Here is a 19,814-nt window from a genome sequence, read left to right on the forward strand (position 1 = left end):
TATCAGCTGGTGGCACAAGCTGTTGGATAGGGCATCAGTGGAGAATTACAGCCCTTCAACTTGGTAATTTGTAAGCTTCTGAAGGGTCACCTACATTCTGACCTACTTGAGGTCTTGACAATTAAGAGGTCCGTGAAATAAAACTGCAATCATGGATACCAAGAAAACCAGGAGAGAGGAGGTTAGTTTTTGCTAACTAAGGAGGAGGAAGCTCCTAATGACTTTATTAAGCACATTTACAGAGGAGCAAAGCAGGCAAAGGAATCAAAGAGTTTGAAGACATTTGCGTAATGTATTTACATGCACTTTAAATTTTAAGAGGAAAGTAGGGAAGCTATAATGGGAAAAAATGACAAGATCAAGAGATGATTCCTTCAGTTTAAGGAAGAACCAAGATGAATTTATATGAGGGAAAGAGGGCTCTAAGGAAAAATACTAGTGAAGAATGATGGTAGAGGGTGAAATAGAGTAGAGTGTAAAAGAAAGATAAATGCATATGTGCTTTTAGGAAGAATTAAAAACGTAATAGGCATGTAACAGTAGAAGAAAGGAATCCGGTGGAAAGAATTTTTTCAAAAGGTACGAATTTCAAAACAGGCTGGTTTGGAGACTTGTGTCTGCTTACACAGACTTCTGAAGTAACTAATACCATCTTCTAAGAGAATTAACTTGGTGCACCTAGCCAAAATCACTTTCTATACTGAAATTTTTCAAAGGAAGAGAATAAAATAGTTCATATAGTGAAAGAGCTGGAACTTTAACGTTGGGGAGACTTAACTTTTCCAGTATACATCTTTGCCTTGTCTCTGTGTTATATTTTGAAGGTACCACTGTGACATTTTAGACCAGGTGAATATTTACAACTTAGGACTGCAGCAGTACTGTGTCCTTCAGTTTGCTGTCAGGCAAACGGTATGAAATGCTGTCATCTCCTATTTCTGCTCAGCGTGTACATAATATTGTCAAAGAGCTATAATGAATAATATTTACTCTGTATTGACTCAATACAACCTGCATCTACAGACATGGCTGAACAGTAGGTTTGTGGACTTTAAGTGCCACAAATTCACAGGATATTTGTGCGTATCTTAGAATACACTTGAGTTTGATTCTGATGGTTGGGCAGGTCTGAGCCTTGTCTCTGAACAGTCATAAAAAAAGACCATCACAGCCATGAACTGAACACGCATAAATCCCCTGAAAACTGTCGACCTGTGCAGTGGATCTCACTGCTTTTAAGACTGAAATTTATCCTAGAGTATCAAAACTCTTTGATTTGGTTCCCTAACCAATATGTACTTCATGGAAAAGCATCATCTTTAACAGAAAAAATTATTTCTGTGGCAGCTCAGATACATCTGCTCCTTTAATTTCATTTTACATTTTACTTAATCTACATTTATGAGATGCATTTAGTCACATAAACTGTGGAATTAACTGCAAGACAGAAATGGAGATAATATTAAGAAAAAAAAAAAAAGGCACAACTGTTCTTCAGTGACAAAGATTTCTGAGGAATTGATTTTTAATTTTTTTTTTTTTTTTAATAAAATAAAACTATTTCCATCTGTAATTCAGATTCAGGTAACAGCAACTTCTCATTACTTTTATAGCAAATATCCTCCTGATTTTTGCTCTAGTTACTCCAATTCTTCATTTTACCTTTTTATGCTTTCTTTATGTAAATTACAGAATCCATTTTACAAGAGACCTGATGGATTTTTTTCCTTTAACTAAGGAAATTAATTGAAGCTATTTAAGTTTTTCCTAAGATACTTTCTTAGCAATGTGATTTTCATTTTTTTGCCTTCCCAGCACAATGGGAAAACAACATTGCGGACACTTATCAAATCTTTGTCAGGAAACTTGACGTGAGAGTTGTTGCCAAGCAAGGGGGTAATAAGAGATAAGATCATAATCATTGTGCACTTTACTGATACGCTGTAATCAAATGTGGCAGATTTAGGATGTTCAGAAGGAGCTGTGCTAGAATCTCTAAGCAAGCACTAATGGAAAGGTTAATATGATGGTAGTTAGCAGACACCAGCAACAGCAGTTTGTCACTAGAACTGAATTTAAACCAGGCATATTCAAAGTCTTTAGCTCAAGGGGGCAATAAAAGTATAGAATGGGTAGACTTAATACACTACTTCCTTTCCTTTTTATTGTCTAGCTACCAGAGGGTACCAATAATTTGTTATGCTTCATAATATATTTGGAGGCATCTGTGAAATTCATTCATTTGATAGAATAAATTGAAAGTGTATTTTTATGCTAACAATACAGATTATACAAATGAAAATTGACAGTGATAAAATGTCTGGATTTCTACAAAGCAGCCGCATGAATTTAGCAAACATAAAATGAAATGGGCCAGCCCACGGCTTTAATATCTAAAACACTGATGGCATTGATGTACCTGCTGGTGTACGGCTCTAAAGAGATCTAAATTGCAGAACAAAAGCTGCCAGTCTTTCTTTTTTTTTTCTTCACAGCCATCCACACTCAGAGTGGCACGTTCTTAAAGTGCTGCAGTTTGAATCGCGCGGCTTCTATTATTTATGCAGAATGGGTGTTGAGCAGTCAAACTCCTATCTATTCTTCCCCACCGCAAACAAATCAATTAAGGTGGGTCTTATTCCACTGAAAAAACATGTAACAGGATTTATGTGCATTCGGTTCTGCAATTTAGATTTCAGTGAGATCGCTTACTATCTGTGAAATTAGTACAACTGTTGTCACATTAATTATAGTATTTAAAACCTGCCTATTTGAATTCAGCATTAGAGACCAATAGCTGATAGCTCTCCAGATTGAGTTATCTGAATGTAGCCAACGGGAGGGGCAACGAACAGGCTTAGGCACTCAAATAAATACCTTAGAAAAATGAAATCAAAAGCTCTGAGAATTGCTGTAAAATCAACAGTGTTTACTTCTAGAAAGTAGGGAATTGAGCATTTTTAGAGCACAGATGGAAAGCACCAACTTGAATCTGTTTTGAAACAGAAATTCCACACCACCCCTTCGAAAAGCAGCGTGGTTTACATTAATCAGTACCTACCAATTTTATATACAACCTTTCTACAATTCATTTGCATAATGATAATCCGCATATGGCAGGGTTTAAGTTCTTTAAGCGGTGTTATATTTCTCTATTTAGTCTTCCCTCACCACTGCTGTAGCAGTGAATCCTTGTGGAGTGTAATGCAGCTAATGAGGTAGCTTTTTAACTGAACAAACTGACAGGTCCCATATCTGCAGAGGCAGCTTGAAACCGTGCCCAACCTCTCGGCTTCCCAAGAGGCTTTTCAAAATTCAATAAATAACATCTGTAGGCGATGTTGGGTGCAGACCTAGCAGAGTGCGTCATAACACTGAGCTGGCAGAACAAAGAAACCATGACGACTGCCAAGTTTCCATGGCAACCGCTGCGAGGCTTGGAGAGTATAATAGCACATCAATCATTGTCCAAAAGAACTTCATTATCAGCACGAAAAAAGCCTTTAGGATCTGTTTAGTGTGCAATTGTGGGTTAACTCACCTCAAAGCCTTGCTCTCTAGCAAAAGTGGCAGCTTCCTGAAATAATAAAAAAAGAACAGTTAATTATAAAGTGCTAGATAATGAAGAAATAACACATTTTGAAACTCATTCAGCCAGTTTTCCTTTTACATGATTATCTCAATATCCCCACATACAGTTGTTCTATTCTGATAGTTGCACCCAAAGCTTCCCCCTCCTTCCCGCAGCCCAACAGCAGCACAATGTCAGCACACTGTTCAAGTTCAAATAAAGAAGGTACAATATATGGTATTTTCCAGGTGAGGAAAGTTACTCCTGGATGCAGGACTTTAAGTAAGAAATCACAATTTCAAATCCAGACAAATATCCTTCAGACATATTCTGAATTGAAATTACAGCGTTATCTCCATTGATGCACTTCATAGGATATGGCTTTTTAAGCCATTTAAAAAAAATCATTTGTCATCTACAATGCATAAAAAAAATAGGAGTACAAAATGTGTTCAAACCCTTGTGGTGGAATCAGATGAGCATTTTAAAACACTCTGATGTCTTAATCACCGCTTTAGGCAATTTAACTATGTTCTTTTCCTCAAAGAACAGAGGAAACATTAGGGTATCAGAATGTCCTCATTTCTTATTTATATTAATTGGAGCAATTAAAATCTCTTTTGAAATAAAAGCAAGGAGACAGGAGACAACAGCAGTGTTTTTCCCTTATTCACTTTCTACCTCAGCATTGCAAATACAGTTGACAGCGCTCAAATTCTTTACATTTTAACTTGCAATCTTCCAGATTATCTTTGCCAAGTGACATTAATAGAAGGATAAGACTTGAGCCTGAACAGTGAGCTGACCCAACTAAACAAAAATAACTACCGTACCGCACCATTTAAGGCCAGTGTCCCTATGACAGCTTTAATACTGCAGAAAATACATACTTGTGGATCTATATGATTTGCCAATTTGGGGGCAATCTACGAATCCGAAGTGGGTACAATTGATTATAACAACAGTAACTTGAGGTTAATAAAATGCGATCAGCTGAAAAGCACAACTCCTCAGGCTGCTTTGCTGCAGAAACATAAGGCTGACCGGGTTAGCTTTAGCTGATGTTGACAGAAAAACTGAATCATGGTCCTGACAATTGGGTGCGGGCAAGGTTAGCCACTTTGACAATTTACTTACAATTGAATTCCTTCTTGTACATCACACAGTCAATGACATTTGCTAGCCTGGCTGTCAAGAAGGAGTGTAGGGTTCAAAGATATCATGCAGTGTTTTCCTAAAGCAGCATGTGATTAACAAAGCCTATGCTCATATGAAAAAAGGAGCCTGTGAGCTTCCACTATACAGTGATGCACTTACAATGAACCACAGCACAATCAAGAAAGCCTCAAATGAGACTTGGACACAGAAAAAAATCCCACAAAAAATTAAAATAAGAGGAATAAGAGAGCGATAAGGAGGACAGAGAATAAGAAAATAAACTAACGATTATATACTGCCGCCAAATAACTTCTGTAACCTCAGGATTTTGGTCATGTGAGTGAAATTGGAAGTTGCACTGATCTGTCCTAAGGGATTTCTTTAATGCCCCGAGGCAGCGGGACATTAACATCTGTGTTAAACTATTGTTTGGGCAGGAAACTGGACACCAGTACATTCTTACATCTGTGAAATAAAAGCTATTCCAGTTAAGTAGTACTTCCTTATGTGAGAGACTTTGAGGTGAATTCATCTTAATTTTCTGTTCTGGGGCACCCATGCATAGCAGATGTGGTTTGAAAGACCTGGCTCTTCCACAAGAAAGTACAAACGGATTGCACATTTGGCAAAAAGCATCTTATCTTTGGATTTTCCTGCTGGAGCTTCGTCTTTTAGCCTGGTCTGTTGCCCAGCGACATGAGCAATGGTAGCCAGCACACAATCACAGTTTGACCCCTAATGTGTCTGTATGTGCCAAAGAACAACAACAATCTTAATTTTCTTCTCTCCTGTCAACCAAACCTCACAACACCTCCTGAGCAGCTTCCTCAGTAAGGAGCCTACAGCTCCCTGAGAATCAGCATATCCCAGGATTACAGGCCCTGAGAATTAAGGCCCTTCTAGAAAAAAAAGGAGAGAAAAGCTCAAAGCACATCTTTAGAGGCTATGGTTTGGTGTTTGCAAAATGGTGAGAAATGTTCCGCAGGCCCTGAATGCAGGACCAGTTCAAAGTAAATTAACCAGATAAAAGCAATGAGGAGCTTTTAGTATCTATTCACAGTAACAGTGAGAACAGGAAACAAGCGGACCCCATCTGTGCAGCCTTAGGGCACCTCATACTGAGCCTCACGTACCTAATAGAGTAGTCAGGTTAAAATCGAAGTGGCTGTAACATGTGGAGACTGCTGGGGTTACGGCGGCCAGCCAGGGCGTTCCCTGATGCAGGTGATAATCAGTATGATAATCACTGTATTTACAAGCTTTCCATTTTATATCTGACATTGGAAATCACGGAGAAGGAGGGATTAAGGAAATAAACAACCTACACAGAAGCATTACTGCTCCCCAGAGAATGCAGCATTTCCATTCATGCATGACATGCGACAACAGCAAAGCAAAACAGCAATAGAACAGAATTTTCTTAGGAAGCTTCATTTCACATCAGGAGTGCTTTTGGTTCTGATAAACTTCAGCTGTTATTCATTCATTACTCAGATTTTCAGATCTATTTGCCATTTGTGTCTATAGTGCATCTCACTTTATAACATCCTCTCCACCACCTTTCTTCATCTAAATACTAAATATATTTTAAACGCTCGCACTCCTTTTTTATATAGGCTCTCTATCATCCACAAGAGCACATTTGTTGCTGTACCACCTAAAGCAGAAACGGGATTTGTTAACAGTTATGAAACATTATTTGGCTCCTGTCGTTTTGGAAAAAAATAATCCCGAAACATACAGTCACACTGAAGGAAACAGCATACAGTGTCATATAAAGGAGTAACACCATGTCACCAAAGTCAACACACACCCTCTCCTCACAATAATGAGCAGTTTACACAGGAAAGCAAGATAAAGAGATAACAATAAAAAAGACAACTTCCTCCAGTACTGGTCTTGCTGTTACATTTGACTCTCTTCATAGCTGAAAACTATTCCCTTTTTGCACATATTTTGTTCCCGTTGGAGCTCCAGCATTTAGTAAACGGAACAACCTATAACCTACACTCCAGCCAATTGTAACAGGGCTTGTTAGAATTTCGGGCCCTTTTATCATCAGCAATAGTAGCACCTTGTTCACAAGTAAACCAAAATACCCCCTCTTTAACACAGAAACCATTAGCTTCTTTACCATCAGGAATTAACCACTGTGTCAGGAGAATTTTGGGATTATAGAGTTAAGTTGGCTCCATTTCAATAATTGCATGTTCATTTTGTCATAACACGCAGAAGACTCACTATGTATTAATTTTTTGTAGGTAATTAATTTTTTGTAGGTTTTTAATGATAAGCTGGCCAAAACATAGCCAAAATGCCAGCAACATGCATATTGGGTTAAATTGCAATGAACAGCATTTAAATTCACATATTTCTGAAATTAGATGACAGAAGACCATTTCAGAAGCATCACCAACAGTATTATCTACAATACACATTTTAACCTTTATACAGAGGAAAGGAGCACTGTAAACTAAATTTGCATTTCATTGCTGAAATCAACATTATCTCATAAAGAAATGATAAAACAGCAGGACAGCAATGATACCTTTGCACATTGAATGCACTTCCCATAATTACACAAGAACACAAATGCAGGAGATGCTGGAGCTAATTACATGCCTCCCTCCTTCTTAGCAGAGGAGGCATCTCACAGAATAAACCTATAACTCATGTGTTACAGCACTGCCCTCTAATTCTCTAACTTTCTTTGACAGCTTCCCATCCTCGCTATTCTCCCACCCTTCCAGATCACGTCCCCAGATTAAAAAAAGAAAGAAAAAAAAAAAAAAAAGGGAATGAAAGAAACAAAAAGGTTTGGATGGAGTTCCCATTCCAGCAACCTTCTTGATTTACCCGAAATAAGCCCCCCAAAAACAAGCCCTGCTCACATTTCCAGGAATACAATCCCCTTTCTCTGCACAACAAATCCGTGACTCAGTGTCTTCACCCCATCCCATAAATCAACAAAATCTTAGCCACCACACACTTATACAACATGAATAACTGTAGAGGAAGATGCCTGCACTAAATTAGAGGCATCAAGAAAAACAAGCAACAACAAGCAACAAGCAAATAACAGCAAATGAAAAACAGCAAATGACTATCTGGACCATCCACAGGCTGTTTGCATTTCCTGGAACCACTCCTACTGATGCCAGCCATGTTTGATTACAACCTAAATAGTACCTCTACCACTACACTTTTTCTGCTGATATCTGCTAAAAATCTATCTTTAACATTTCTCTTTTCAGCTTCAGGGTATTGCTGTTGCACAACTGCCTTTTGAGAAGTATGAACAGTTAGTTTTCTTCCATTTACTCTGTTTCCTTTAACACATCAAAGGTAATTATATAGCCACTTAGTACTATCAAATCACTGATGAGTTCATCTCTAATCCTGGTATAACTTTTTGTTCTTTGTATTCTCTCTGGCTTTTCTACATCCTGTTGTGTTTGCTGAAACAAAGCGTTAGCAGTTGCACAAATCTTCTCTAACATTCAGACCCTGTTATCTAAATGAAACGGCTGACGACAAAGTAAAATAAGCAAATGAGGAGATAGGGAAGACTCATTCAAGTGATGTACACTGATACCTACAACCTAATTCTGCACAAGATTGACTCAAACAAAAGAGACAGGTGCTGAAGATCTGTGTTTCTGAAATAGATGTTTTTATACATGATTTCTCAACATAAAGTAAAGCTTTCTAAAACAATTGAAAATAAATAAAAAATGTTGTTTTTCTCACCATACCACAGACATGAAAGTCTTCTTTCATTACAATAAAATCTCAAACACTTGCACTTCTAATTTGGCTTTCCTTAGGCAGACACATTTGTCCTACCTATTACCCTGTTACTTTGTCACTTTCACACTGTCATCTCTGTTTCTAACAAAGAACTTACAAAACTCTGCTCTCAGAGCTATACTTGTTTCACGAACTCCATAGGTCCTGAGAATCTCCGGTCTCAGCAGTATGCTTTGTCCTGTAATTCTGAATACAAGCCCTTAAAAGTCATCTTCTTTTGTTAAAAGCTCTCTTATCATGCGAGATTAGTTATTCATCAGCCATACAGTCATGAAGAATACTACTGTCAAGATCACCATAAGCCCTTGCTTTCAGTATTTCTTTCACAAAACACTCACCAAAGTGCAGGAGCTAAGCTAGTTTTTAAGGACATGGACTAATGAGCAGAACCATACCATGTTTTGCACACCTCCAACTCTAGGCCAGTTTACACTAACTACCATCCTGGTAATGGCATTTGTCTCAAGGCACAGATATGACAGTGGATTTTCAGTCACTGCCTTTGGATTGTAACAAAGATGTCACACATTCACTCACTAACATCATGACACCACTCTTTTCTGAATATGCAACAAAAGGCCAAACTTGAGCCATCTCTTGAGACATTCAAGATCAGGCTGGCTGGGGCACTGAGCAACCTGATCTAGCTGTAGTTGTCCCCGTTCACTGCAGGGGAGTTGGGCTGGGTGACCTTAAAAGACCCCTTCCAACTTAAACAATTCTATGATTCCATGAAATAAAGGTGATGTCAAAGCTGGGGTAACAATAGTCATGACATACCTAAGGAATACGAGGCAGAGACTTAGACTACTTGACGATCAATTGAAAACATGACTTCAACAAATGGCTGTTATCATTCTGCTATTTGAAAGTGAATTGATAGAAAATCTATAGAATATACTTCCAGCTGAATCTTTAACCTTTAGTGCCAGCAGTACATCTACTGCAGCTTGTGAGAAGTTACACACATCCCTCTTCAATTCAGTGCTAAATAGATACCAATAGTTACTCAAAATTCTTAGATTGTCCTATCCAGCCTTGCGTGTCATTGTAATCTGATTTAAAAGTCAGCTATCACTGCATTTCACTGTACAGAAGCAGTGCAAGCTGATATGTCTTTATTAAAAGATGGCCATTTATAAAGGCCAAGAGGGGAATGGAATTTATTCTTTTTCCATATCCTCCAGAAATGCTTGCTCCCATATGGGTCACATGAGAGTTTGAGAAACAGAAGTCTAAAGAACCACGCAGCATATTTTCTGAAACAAAGGCATGCCTGATGAAATTTTGCTACTGCTGATAAAGTTTGCGCTATACTTATATAGGGATAATGTATATAGGGGATATGTTACAGGAATATAATGCTTCGGTATTATTTTCCTTTGATAAGCACTAATTCTTGATTTGGTCATTAGGATACACCTGTTCACATTTCAGAGAAGATCAATAAAAGCTGGTCACAGAAAGGACAGACTCTGCAGATAGCCTGAGAACCAGCACTGAGAATCAGCAGTATCTGAACAAGTATCTATCCCTCACTGGGTATTACGGAAGAAAGCACAGCTGGCATCAGTTGCATGGGCAGATTATTGTAAAGGAACACCAAGTTTTTTTTTCCTTTCTTTACTTCTACCATGACTAGTCCCAGATCTGAAAATAGCTTTTTTTTCCACAAAGGATAGCAAAGATATCCTTGCTAAAATATATCCTAAAATATTTTCCCAGCTTGCTTTAGTAATATGAAAGATACTAGCAAATATAACTATACTACCTTCACACTGTAAGTGAAAATGTAAATTAATGAAAGTGAAATGAATAATCAGAACAAGTAGAAATGCCATATGGGATTAAAGTTGTAATGTTCAGAGGGGGTGCTGGCATTCTACCAGTGGGTTTTGTCTGAAAAATCAGAGTGTGAAAAGAATGAAGAAAGGAAATGCATTTCTTCTCCTGCTTGGGTTCACGTTGGAGCATCTGTTTATACAATTTATATTATATACAATTTGTTAATATTCAAGTTATTTATTCTCCTACTTATGTTATTACCAGAAGTATAGTTCCTGCTAGAATTTTCTATGGAAAAAATCATCCTGAGTCAGAGTGTAATGCCATAACAAGGTCTGCCACAGCTGCAGCAGTGATATGCCTCTGAGCCATTTTGAAATTTTATGATGGATAAAAAGCTATTACTTATATCTCTACCCTACATCCTTACCTAAAGAACTGAACTGGTTCTGACTGCACATTTCTCTCTCTCTCCTCGCAGATTGTAAGCACCAAATTAGTGAACCTCCTTACACCATCTCTTTATACAAATGTGCCTATCACTATCTTAAAAATAAAATGCATCATGATCAGAACAGAGAGACTCCTTCTTTAATCATCACCAAAGGAATAGAACATAATAAAAATGAAAACAAACAATAAAATGAATTTAATAGCTAGAGGATAAGAGCTTTATACACATATAAAAAATAAAAGATATCTGGCATCTTTTAAAGCCTTTAATACTGCACATTATAAGCTCTTTGTACTAACCTTCTGGCTCAAGGATGACAAACAGAAATAAAAGATTGCATCATTTCCAACAAGGCCTTCTATGATTGCAACCACTCAGAGTAGCCTGAAATCACTGACAAGATATTCTCATCTAGCAATTTCAGTTGAAGAGAATAATCAGATACTGTGCTAAAAGTGCTGGGATACAACAGGACATGTCTATTCTAGCTAGAAGGTTAACACATTTTTAGCAGTAGAATTTAGCTGTTTTCTGTACTTTGTTTTGCATGATGTCATGCACAGACATTTAGAATTAAAACTAAGAATATGGCTTTGGAAACTCTATAAAGAATAATCATCACATAACACGCTTCACGTGCTAGACTTGTTAACCTTAGCAAGAAAAAAAACAGCTGCTCACTGCAATCTCCAGCATTAACGCTAACTTTTAAACAGATATTAATAATATGCGTTTTACCCTTCCAATTGAGTTTAACCAGGTTGTCTTATAGCTTCTTATTAGAGTCTGTTGTGCTCTTTCACACTAATTTGATAATGTATTTACCTGTGTTCAACATCCAGATACTCAAGTTTTCCCTTTTATTTCCCATGTTAGCTACTGAGAAGAAAATCCTTGTTCCCAATCTGCACTAGCCGCTCTCTCACAGCATCGTCATTGCATGGAACAGCAACACTGCAATCTGACCATAGGTAGGTCACTGTGGTTCCAAAAGAAGAACGTGCGCTCTAATTCCTGATGTGACTAAGGTACTTTTAGTCAGACAGGTTGCTAATTTCTTGAATCATTAAAAAAAAAAAAAATTGTAGTAGTTATATTTAGCATTTGTCTGCTTCTGACCTATAACTGCTTGAGGATGAGTGCCTTCTTGCTATGTTGGTCCTATTTCTAAAAGAAGCCAACCTGAACCTGAGATGGGTTTAGGCAGAGCAGAAGATGAAAGAGAAAACAAGCAAGATAATCAGAAAGACCACAAATTCCACAATATCCTGAAGAGTTATTATGGAATCCCAAGTTGAGATTAGAAAGTGCCTTTGAAGCTCATCTAGTACAACCACTCTCTCATACAAGGTCAGCTAAAGCAGGTTAGCCTAGACATGAATATCAACAAGAACAGACTTGGAGTTGCTCCTCCAAGAAACTTCTTACATTTAACCACTCTCACAGTAGTAGTTTTTTCATTATGCTTAAGGAGAGTTGCCTGTATTTCAATTTATGCTCACTGTCTCTCATTCTATCACTGAGTACCACTGTGAAGAGCCTGGATCCATCTTGATTATCACCTTTCTCTCAGTATTTTGGTGTTAATAAGATCCCTTTGAACCTCTTCTTGAGGCCTTAGCTTCTTCTCACCTACTTGGTCTCCAGCCTGTCTTGATGCATGAGGCTATTTTTTCCCCAGTTAGAGTACTTTCTATTTTCATTTGCTGAACTTTATGAGATTCCTGTCAGCCCATTTCTCCATTCTGTCAAAATCTGACATTAAAAACTTGACATTATATTTTGCTTTAAGATAGTAGCTACTGACTGGAAGTACAAGATAAAATCCACGCCGGGTCTAGATAGATGGGGAAAGACTTTGTCAAAGACTTTATTGATGTATAAAGGAAAGTTATGTGATTGTTAGGATAGAAAAAGATACAACTACAGAAACCAAGCAACTAACTACAGTCACAGTGAACCAGAACAAGCTGCTACAACAAATAAGCAGAATCTATCAGAGGCTATGAAAAACCTTCTACTGAGCTTCTGCTGTCCAAAGGGCTAATGGCGTTCGAAAGAAAACCAAGGATGAAGAAAATGTGCTAATCTACTCATGTCAGTACTACTGAACTTTGCCTAAATATTTACTTCACATTGACTTTAAGAAACGTGGCTAGCTTTGGGCTGCATATATTCAAATGATCTATAACCAATTTCTTCACACATTCAAATCACTCTTCCTCTATTAAAATTGCTTTCTCCTTTAAAAATTAGATCATGGCTATCCTACTGTGTTTTTTTTTTTTTCTTTCTTTTTTTTCTTTTTCCCATGTATTCAAAGATTAAAGTAAATTTTTTTTCAGGAAATGAGGTTCAAATTTCCCCTGCCAGAAAGCAACTATATGTTTTCTTAGCATTTCTTTCTACTTTTAAGATATCACACTATAATTGAAAATAAGAAAAATTATAAAAGAAATAATACAAAATGATGAATATGTATAATTTGCTACATATATTAAAAAAAATCCACTACAGAATCACAGCAAATAAACTACCAAAATTTACTGGCTCTCTGAAGTTTTCTGAGTGCTTGAAGGTTATGAAGATCCCCATCTATTGCTTTATATATGCTAGTTACAACAGCATTCATGTTTAATAGTACTGATGTGTCTTTTTGTTACTATGAAGTAATTTCACCTTAGTAACATGTAGTAGAAATTAATTAGTATCTGTTCTCTCTTAAAGATATCATTTAATACATTAACTAGTTGTAAAACATTTATGTGCAAATAGATTTTTCTTGCAGTGTTATGACTGAGAATATGAGCTACGTACTATGAACTATTGTTCTCCAGTTTATAGATTCACACAGTTAACGTTCAAAGACGAAGTGAAAAGTAAGATTTGGTCTTGGTTCACATGAAAGGGAAACATAAGATTTGAACAAGAGAAAACTCAGTTTTGACGGCTCTTTTCACACATCTCTGCTAAGCAAGGCCAATCTTCTAATGGCATCGGCTGTAAAGGATCATAGAAGTACATCAAAGTTTTCAACCATTAATGCCTTCAAAGATTTCCACATAAGTGTACAACTAACTTAATAACTTTGATTCTAACTCATGCACATTCTCTATATACTCCAAGATTCAAAGAACATTTTTTAATCCTCACCTTTACTCCAGGACAGTTACCACTTAAATCTCCCATCCTTTAAAATGCTACATTTATTTTAGGATTTGTCTAACAAACAGTTTTTAATTACTGAAATAACAGATTGACATTATATCTTAATACACAGTTATATTTTTACTTAATACATGTTGGTGTATTGTAAATGAACCTGAAATGTACCTAAAATTGTACCAGATACATTTCTTATTTCAGTACATGATAAATCTAGGGCTGCAAGTTATTCTGAAGCTGAAATTAGCAGTGGTAGTAATAGTAGTAGCAGTAATTCAATTTTGGACAGGTTATTTTTAGCTGCATTCTTGCTCTAGCCCTTCACTACAGATTTCTCACACCTCCTGAGTGCTTAGAAGTGTAAATAATCTTTTTCTTTCCTTCTGTCTGTAGCATTATATTTGTGTTTAAATATAACAGAAACTATCGCAATCTAGTTTGCCTCATACTTTCCAACATAAGAAAAGAAACACTTGCAACTTTTTCCATGATGCTGCATCTCTTTCATTTTATGCAAAACCTGAAAAGAGCTCTGGGGTCACAGTACTGCTCTTCTACTCAGATTGCATCCTCATTCGGGCTCTCGAGAATTTATTACTTTCTCTTATATGAGTAATAAATATCTGTCAAAATACCATACAACAAATGACTGGAACATTCTAACACATTACTGTTGTACTGTTCAGAGCAAAAGTGGTTGCAATAACAGAACACCACACACTGAATTTGAAGCTTTTTTTAAAAGACAGATACTAAGGGATTGGAAAATGAAAAGAACAAGCTAGGACCTCTGTAAAGCAGCACCAATTTGTAGAATCTCCTTCTTTTGATGCTGTTTTTTCCTAAACGAGCATGGAGAAAAGTAGCACTCATATAACATAATAAAATATAATTAAGTTATAAACAATAAGCTAGAACATATTCAGCATCAGCAGACACATACACATCTCCCTATTCCTTGTCTCTTGTCAGATTTTTGCACCACACTCTCCTCTTTCAGTCCAGTTTATCATCTCACTCTAAATTATGTTTCAAAAAGTCACATGCTATGTTTTGAAAACTGCCATGCTCTAAAAGGCATTTTGATCTTAGGTTTAGACCATGAAAACAAACAATTTATTTAGAGTCTGGCTGGCTCACATGGTGAGCAGTGAACAGTTTGCAGAGGATACTGCGCTAAAAGTGTCACTTTTAAAAAATAATATTGAAGCAGTTCTTTACAAACATGGCAGTTGTCCAAAGCGCATATGGAACATTAAATAAAACCATAAAATTTTATGCACCAGATTTGACCAAGATCTTGAGCTCCAATTTATATTTTCTCCATTTTACTGGAAAACTAGCTGCATTTGATAAAGTTACTTCATAAGGACTCTGTTCTCCTAACATTTACACATCACACATCTGGACCTGGAAAGGCAGTTTGAGTAAAAGAGCCAACTAATGCAGATCTTGTTTATATTATGTGCAATTACTCTTGTGTCATGAATCTCCCTGGGATATCAGAATGTGCTGAAGGCACCCAAAGAATATGTACTTCAAATAAGAGTGCATAAACCTGGGTTTATGCATGGGCTCCTTACACATGATCATGTGAGAAAACTAACGGCATCTGTGTTTCCTAATAATGATTCAATTCATTTTTATTAATTATTTGTATGTAATTAGAGTTGCCCTTGGTGCCTGAAGATCTCTGTTTGGATTTCTTCTCTCTCACAACTTGCTCACTGCAGCCAAGGGAACTAAGCGATGGCAGTTGCAACACTCAATTCAGTTACATAAACATACCGTCCTTGCCAGACTCCCCTGCGGTGTTCCCATTTCATGAAATAAGTCTCTAGCATTTAGTAACGTACTGTACCAACAAGCTTCTTTTCATGTGACAAAAAATTAGGTCCTCTGCTCCTGGCAGCAGAGAGGCATGTGTGTGAACATGTCCCTGGAATCCACCCCAGCCCATGTGGCTGCACCAGCACAAGGACAGAAAAAACAACACTTGAGTAGCTGCAGAACAGGAGTTGGTCACCAGACTTCAGGAGGAGAAAGACAGCCTTAATCCAGAAGGCGAGGAAGGCTTACTCCTATGTGTGTTGCAGAGACAACACATGCGAATGCACATTATAACTTCACCGTATACAAGAGGAATGTACTTTTCTATGTACTATGTATTGCCAATAGTGATTAAAAAGAAAAATCTGGCTGGCTTATTGCTATAGGTATAAAACTTTCTAACATCACAGCTGGAACAAACAGTTTTGACTAAGAAAGCAGTATGTGGTAAAAGTGCAGAGATATGGACAGAGTGACCAGACTAACCAACTGCACAGCTGATCAGCTTTAGACAGTGCTTTCCGGACTCTTTCCTCACATATCTGCCCATCAGCATGAAGTTGCGTGGTCATACTGCACTGACCTGCTGGAGCTTACCCTTACGATACGTAGGTTTCAAGACTATCTGGTAAATTATATAGGAACTACAGAGGGACTAGTATCTGCATGTCTGTCAGAGACAATGCAAGTCTTTAGACATGTTTATATCAGGCGACCTGGCACCATCAGAATCTCCAGACTGCTTCTCATTGAATATCCATGTTCACAACTGCTACATGCATTCAGGTTTTCTCACACTGTCTGCACATGAGAAAACACAACTCAGCTGTAAGAGTGAGAAATCTAGATCCCTGGAAAAAAAAAAAAAAAGAAAAAAAAAAAGAATTTTCACCAGTCATGAGCCACAATGGGATAGCTTGTCACTGCCCCAGTGCATAATGGTAATGTAGGAAATCTCAAATCTCATTCTTGTCTTTTTTCTATCGGGTTAGCAAGCTGCACTCCAAGATACACAAGGATGCTACCTGAATCTTTACAATTTTGCCATTCAATAAATAACAGATGATTTCTAAAGTAGAACAAGAATAAGTGAATAAAACTCACAATTCTGTGTTTTGGTATTTTCTATAGCACTAACAAGCTGTTAAATAGCCAAGACTTTGTTCTGTTTATTAATTTAAAATTAAAATGAAGGAAAAATAGCTTCTTGAACATAAAATGTTATTTTCCTGTAATATTGCAAATAGGTACAAACAAGATCAAAGGTTAAGTATATAGTAGAAGAGTTTCTGCTGATATGAGCCAGTAAAGTTCTTCTTTTAGCTCAGTGGTAAAGGATTGACAATACCAGGGATGTTAGTAACCAGAGGTTCATTTGCACCAATTGTTTGTAAACATAAAATGTTTCATAAATCAATGTTTTACTGCTTGTTTAGAAAAGTGTGCAACACTCTCGACTTCTACTTTCAGTACTTGTGCAGGAAATAATCACATTTCAAGTAGTACATGGGTAGTGTGAATTCTAGAAGTAGCAAAGAAATCTGGTGACACTGTCATTGCTATGGTAACTATACTTCTGTAGTGAACATTGAGGTAAATAGGTAGATAAAACATGTATAAGTTGTCACTGTATAAGTTACTGCTGCCCTGGAGGTGCAATAATTTGCTTCCTTTAAAATAGTTAAATCTGGCTATAAGTACATGTTATCTTGCAGTGTCCTATTATTTCAAGAAGATGACAAGGCTCTTCTTACATAATATAGTGCAAACATACAAGCAGACTGACTTATCCAGAAAGGAACTTTCTGAAGAAGTAATTCATTGGCCTGTAATCAGCAAAACATGAAAAAGCTTCTGGCTTGATGAGGGAAACCACTCCCAGGCTCTTATGTACCAAGGCAAGGTTAATCCATTGTGCATACTTTGAAACAGGAAGGGTATTTCTTCACTTCTGGCAAATCCAGAGCCATTTCTGCATAGAGAGCTCTGTCTTATTTTCTCAAGTTCATCTGTTATTCTTTTGCCTCCTCCTCTCCCCACATTACCATGGCTGAGATGTGTAATTAACAAAAGCCCAGGCTGAAAAACATCCTTCTTTAAGTTAACAGAAATAATATGCACAAAGGTTTTGCTCTCCTGTCATGCCCTTCATCGTATGCAATATTTTGGCGGAGAGAGGTCCTTCTTTTGTTCCCAGCTGAGCAATATAGCAGATTTTTTAAGCTTGTAATGCACAAACTAATTTCCGAACAGTTAATAGCAAGCTGCCTTTTAATACACAGTGATGTTAAACTGATATTTGGGGAAGGAAAGTACAGTTGTCTTCCAATTTAGACCACAATTGCAACGTTGACCAAATAACCCAGTATAACCATGGCACAAAATGAAGGCAGGCATATAGGACATTCTTTGGATCCTTTGGGATTGTTTCCTTGGGTTAGATTACACATATAGCTTCAAAGTCTTATGTTTCTGAAAGAAAATGGATAGCGTTTTGTGGCAGCTGAATTATAAATATCATCATATCAAATGGATTAGGATAGTCACAGAGACTTGGAAGGCCTAGACAATTCTCACTGATAAAGCAGGTAAAGCTGAATAAGTCTTCCACAGAACATACACCAATGCATGACCAGTGACAGGACAGACATCTCAGAATCCATCTGCTGTGAGGGAAAAAAATGGTGGTAATAATATTTTACGTATGAGGAGAAAACATCTGCCTTGATGTTCTGGTCTTGTCTCTGTAGATAATACTAAGTTCTGCTTTTCAAAGTAGAGATTTGATCTGTGTTTACTGTGAGAACTAACATGCTTTGAACATACCTTCTGGGTGTACAAGAACTTCGTTTATGAGTCCATTGGTAATTCAGTCTTTTACCACAACTGTCAATTTGAACTGTACGCAAAATAATTTAATAAACTAGCCAGAAGTAGTAATTTGAAATTTGACATTCAGACTATATTTGAAGACCAAAAATTGAGTAAATTATTGATGATTAATCTATATCTAGCAGAACTACAGTAGGGTAGATAACTCTAATATGTGATTACTAAGATGTCAGACAAAATAGTTGCCTGCCAGTCTTCACTAAGGGTTTTATAAATTGTAAAAGATTATCAGTGACAATCTTCTAATCAGTGATAATCTTCTTGAGTGAAACTCAAGCATTGTGTTTTGGTTTCTTACTCTGATATTAACTCCCAGAAATAAACTCACTGTTCTAAAAACGTGGTCACACCTCCTTGGGCCTGTTCTTTAAAATATTCTCCATGTCTTTGCTGCACTTGATCTGCTGTGCAGAGGGAACTTGAAACAGAAGACACAGTTCTGAAAAGGGGAGGACCAAGCAGTAAGGTTTCCTTCTCCCTGTGGCAGTAAATTCTTAAATCAACTCAGGCTGTAATGTGCAATGAATGTAACTCTGCAAATCACTACCATAAGGGTCTGATTTATCAGCAATACCCTCATTTCATTATGTTGCTCTGCTGATAGAAAAGGTACACAAGCATAAGTTAACAAATTGGTGCACTGTGGCTGTTTTTCTAATGCTCTTTTATATCTGTAAATCTGTTCTTAAGAACAAATTCAACACAAAATGATTTAAGGTTGATACTGCTCGAAAGAGACAGAATTTTTGCATGGCTGTGTGCTCCTTAGGTTTCTTGTTTGGAGTCCATTTATCATACACACAAATTAAAACAACCAAACAAAAAACCTAGTAATAACCCACTAGTAAAAAGTACAAATGCGACTGTCCCACTCTGCTCTGCACTGTGCAGCCTCACCTTCAGCACTGGGTGCAGGTCTGGGTGCCACAATGTAAGAAGGACATACAATCATTAATGAGTGTCCAAAGGATGGCTACAAAGATTGTGAGGGGACTGGAGGACAAGGTGTGTGAGGAGCAGCTGAGGACCCTGTGCTTGCTCAGCCCAGAGCAGAAGAGCTGAAGGGAGGCTTCATGGTGGCTGCAGCTCCTCACCGGAAGCGGAGGGCAGTGCTGAGCTCTGCTGTGTGTGACAGTGACAGGGCCCAGG

General features: G+C 37.3%; 1 protein-coding gene across 1 annotated transcript in view; it reads right to left on the bottom strand.

The window, feature by feature from the left end:
- The window catches only part of ADK (adenosine kinase), a gene marked incomplete at both ends in the record, with an annotated part of 266,202 nt that overhangs the window by 37,734 nt on the left and 208,654 nt on the right, over positions 1–19,814 (bottom strand). The window contains one exon of the mRNA XM_079535314.1: positions 3,542–3,577. Coding sequence (XP_079391440.1) covers positions 3,542–3,577 — 36 coding nt within the window. The remainder of the gene's footprint in view (positions 1–3,541; positions 3,578–19,814) is intronic.

Source organism: Tetrao urogallus (assembly GCF_951394365.1).
Source record: "Tetrao urogallus genome assembly, chromosome: 5".
Lineage (NCBI taxonomy): Eukaryota > Metazoa > Chordata > Aves > Galliformes > Phasianidae > Tetrao > Tetrao urogallus.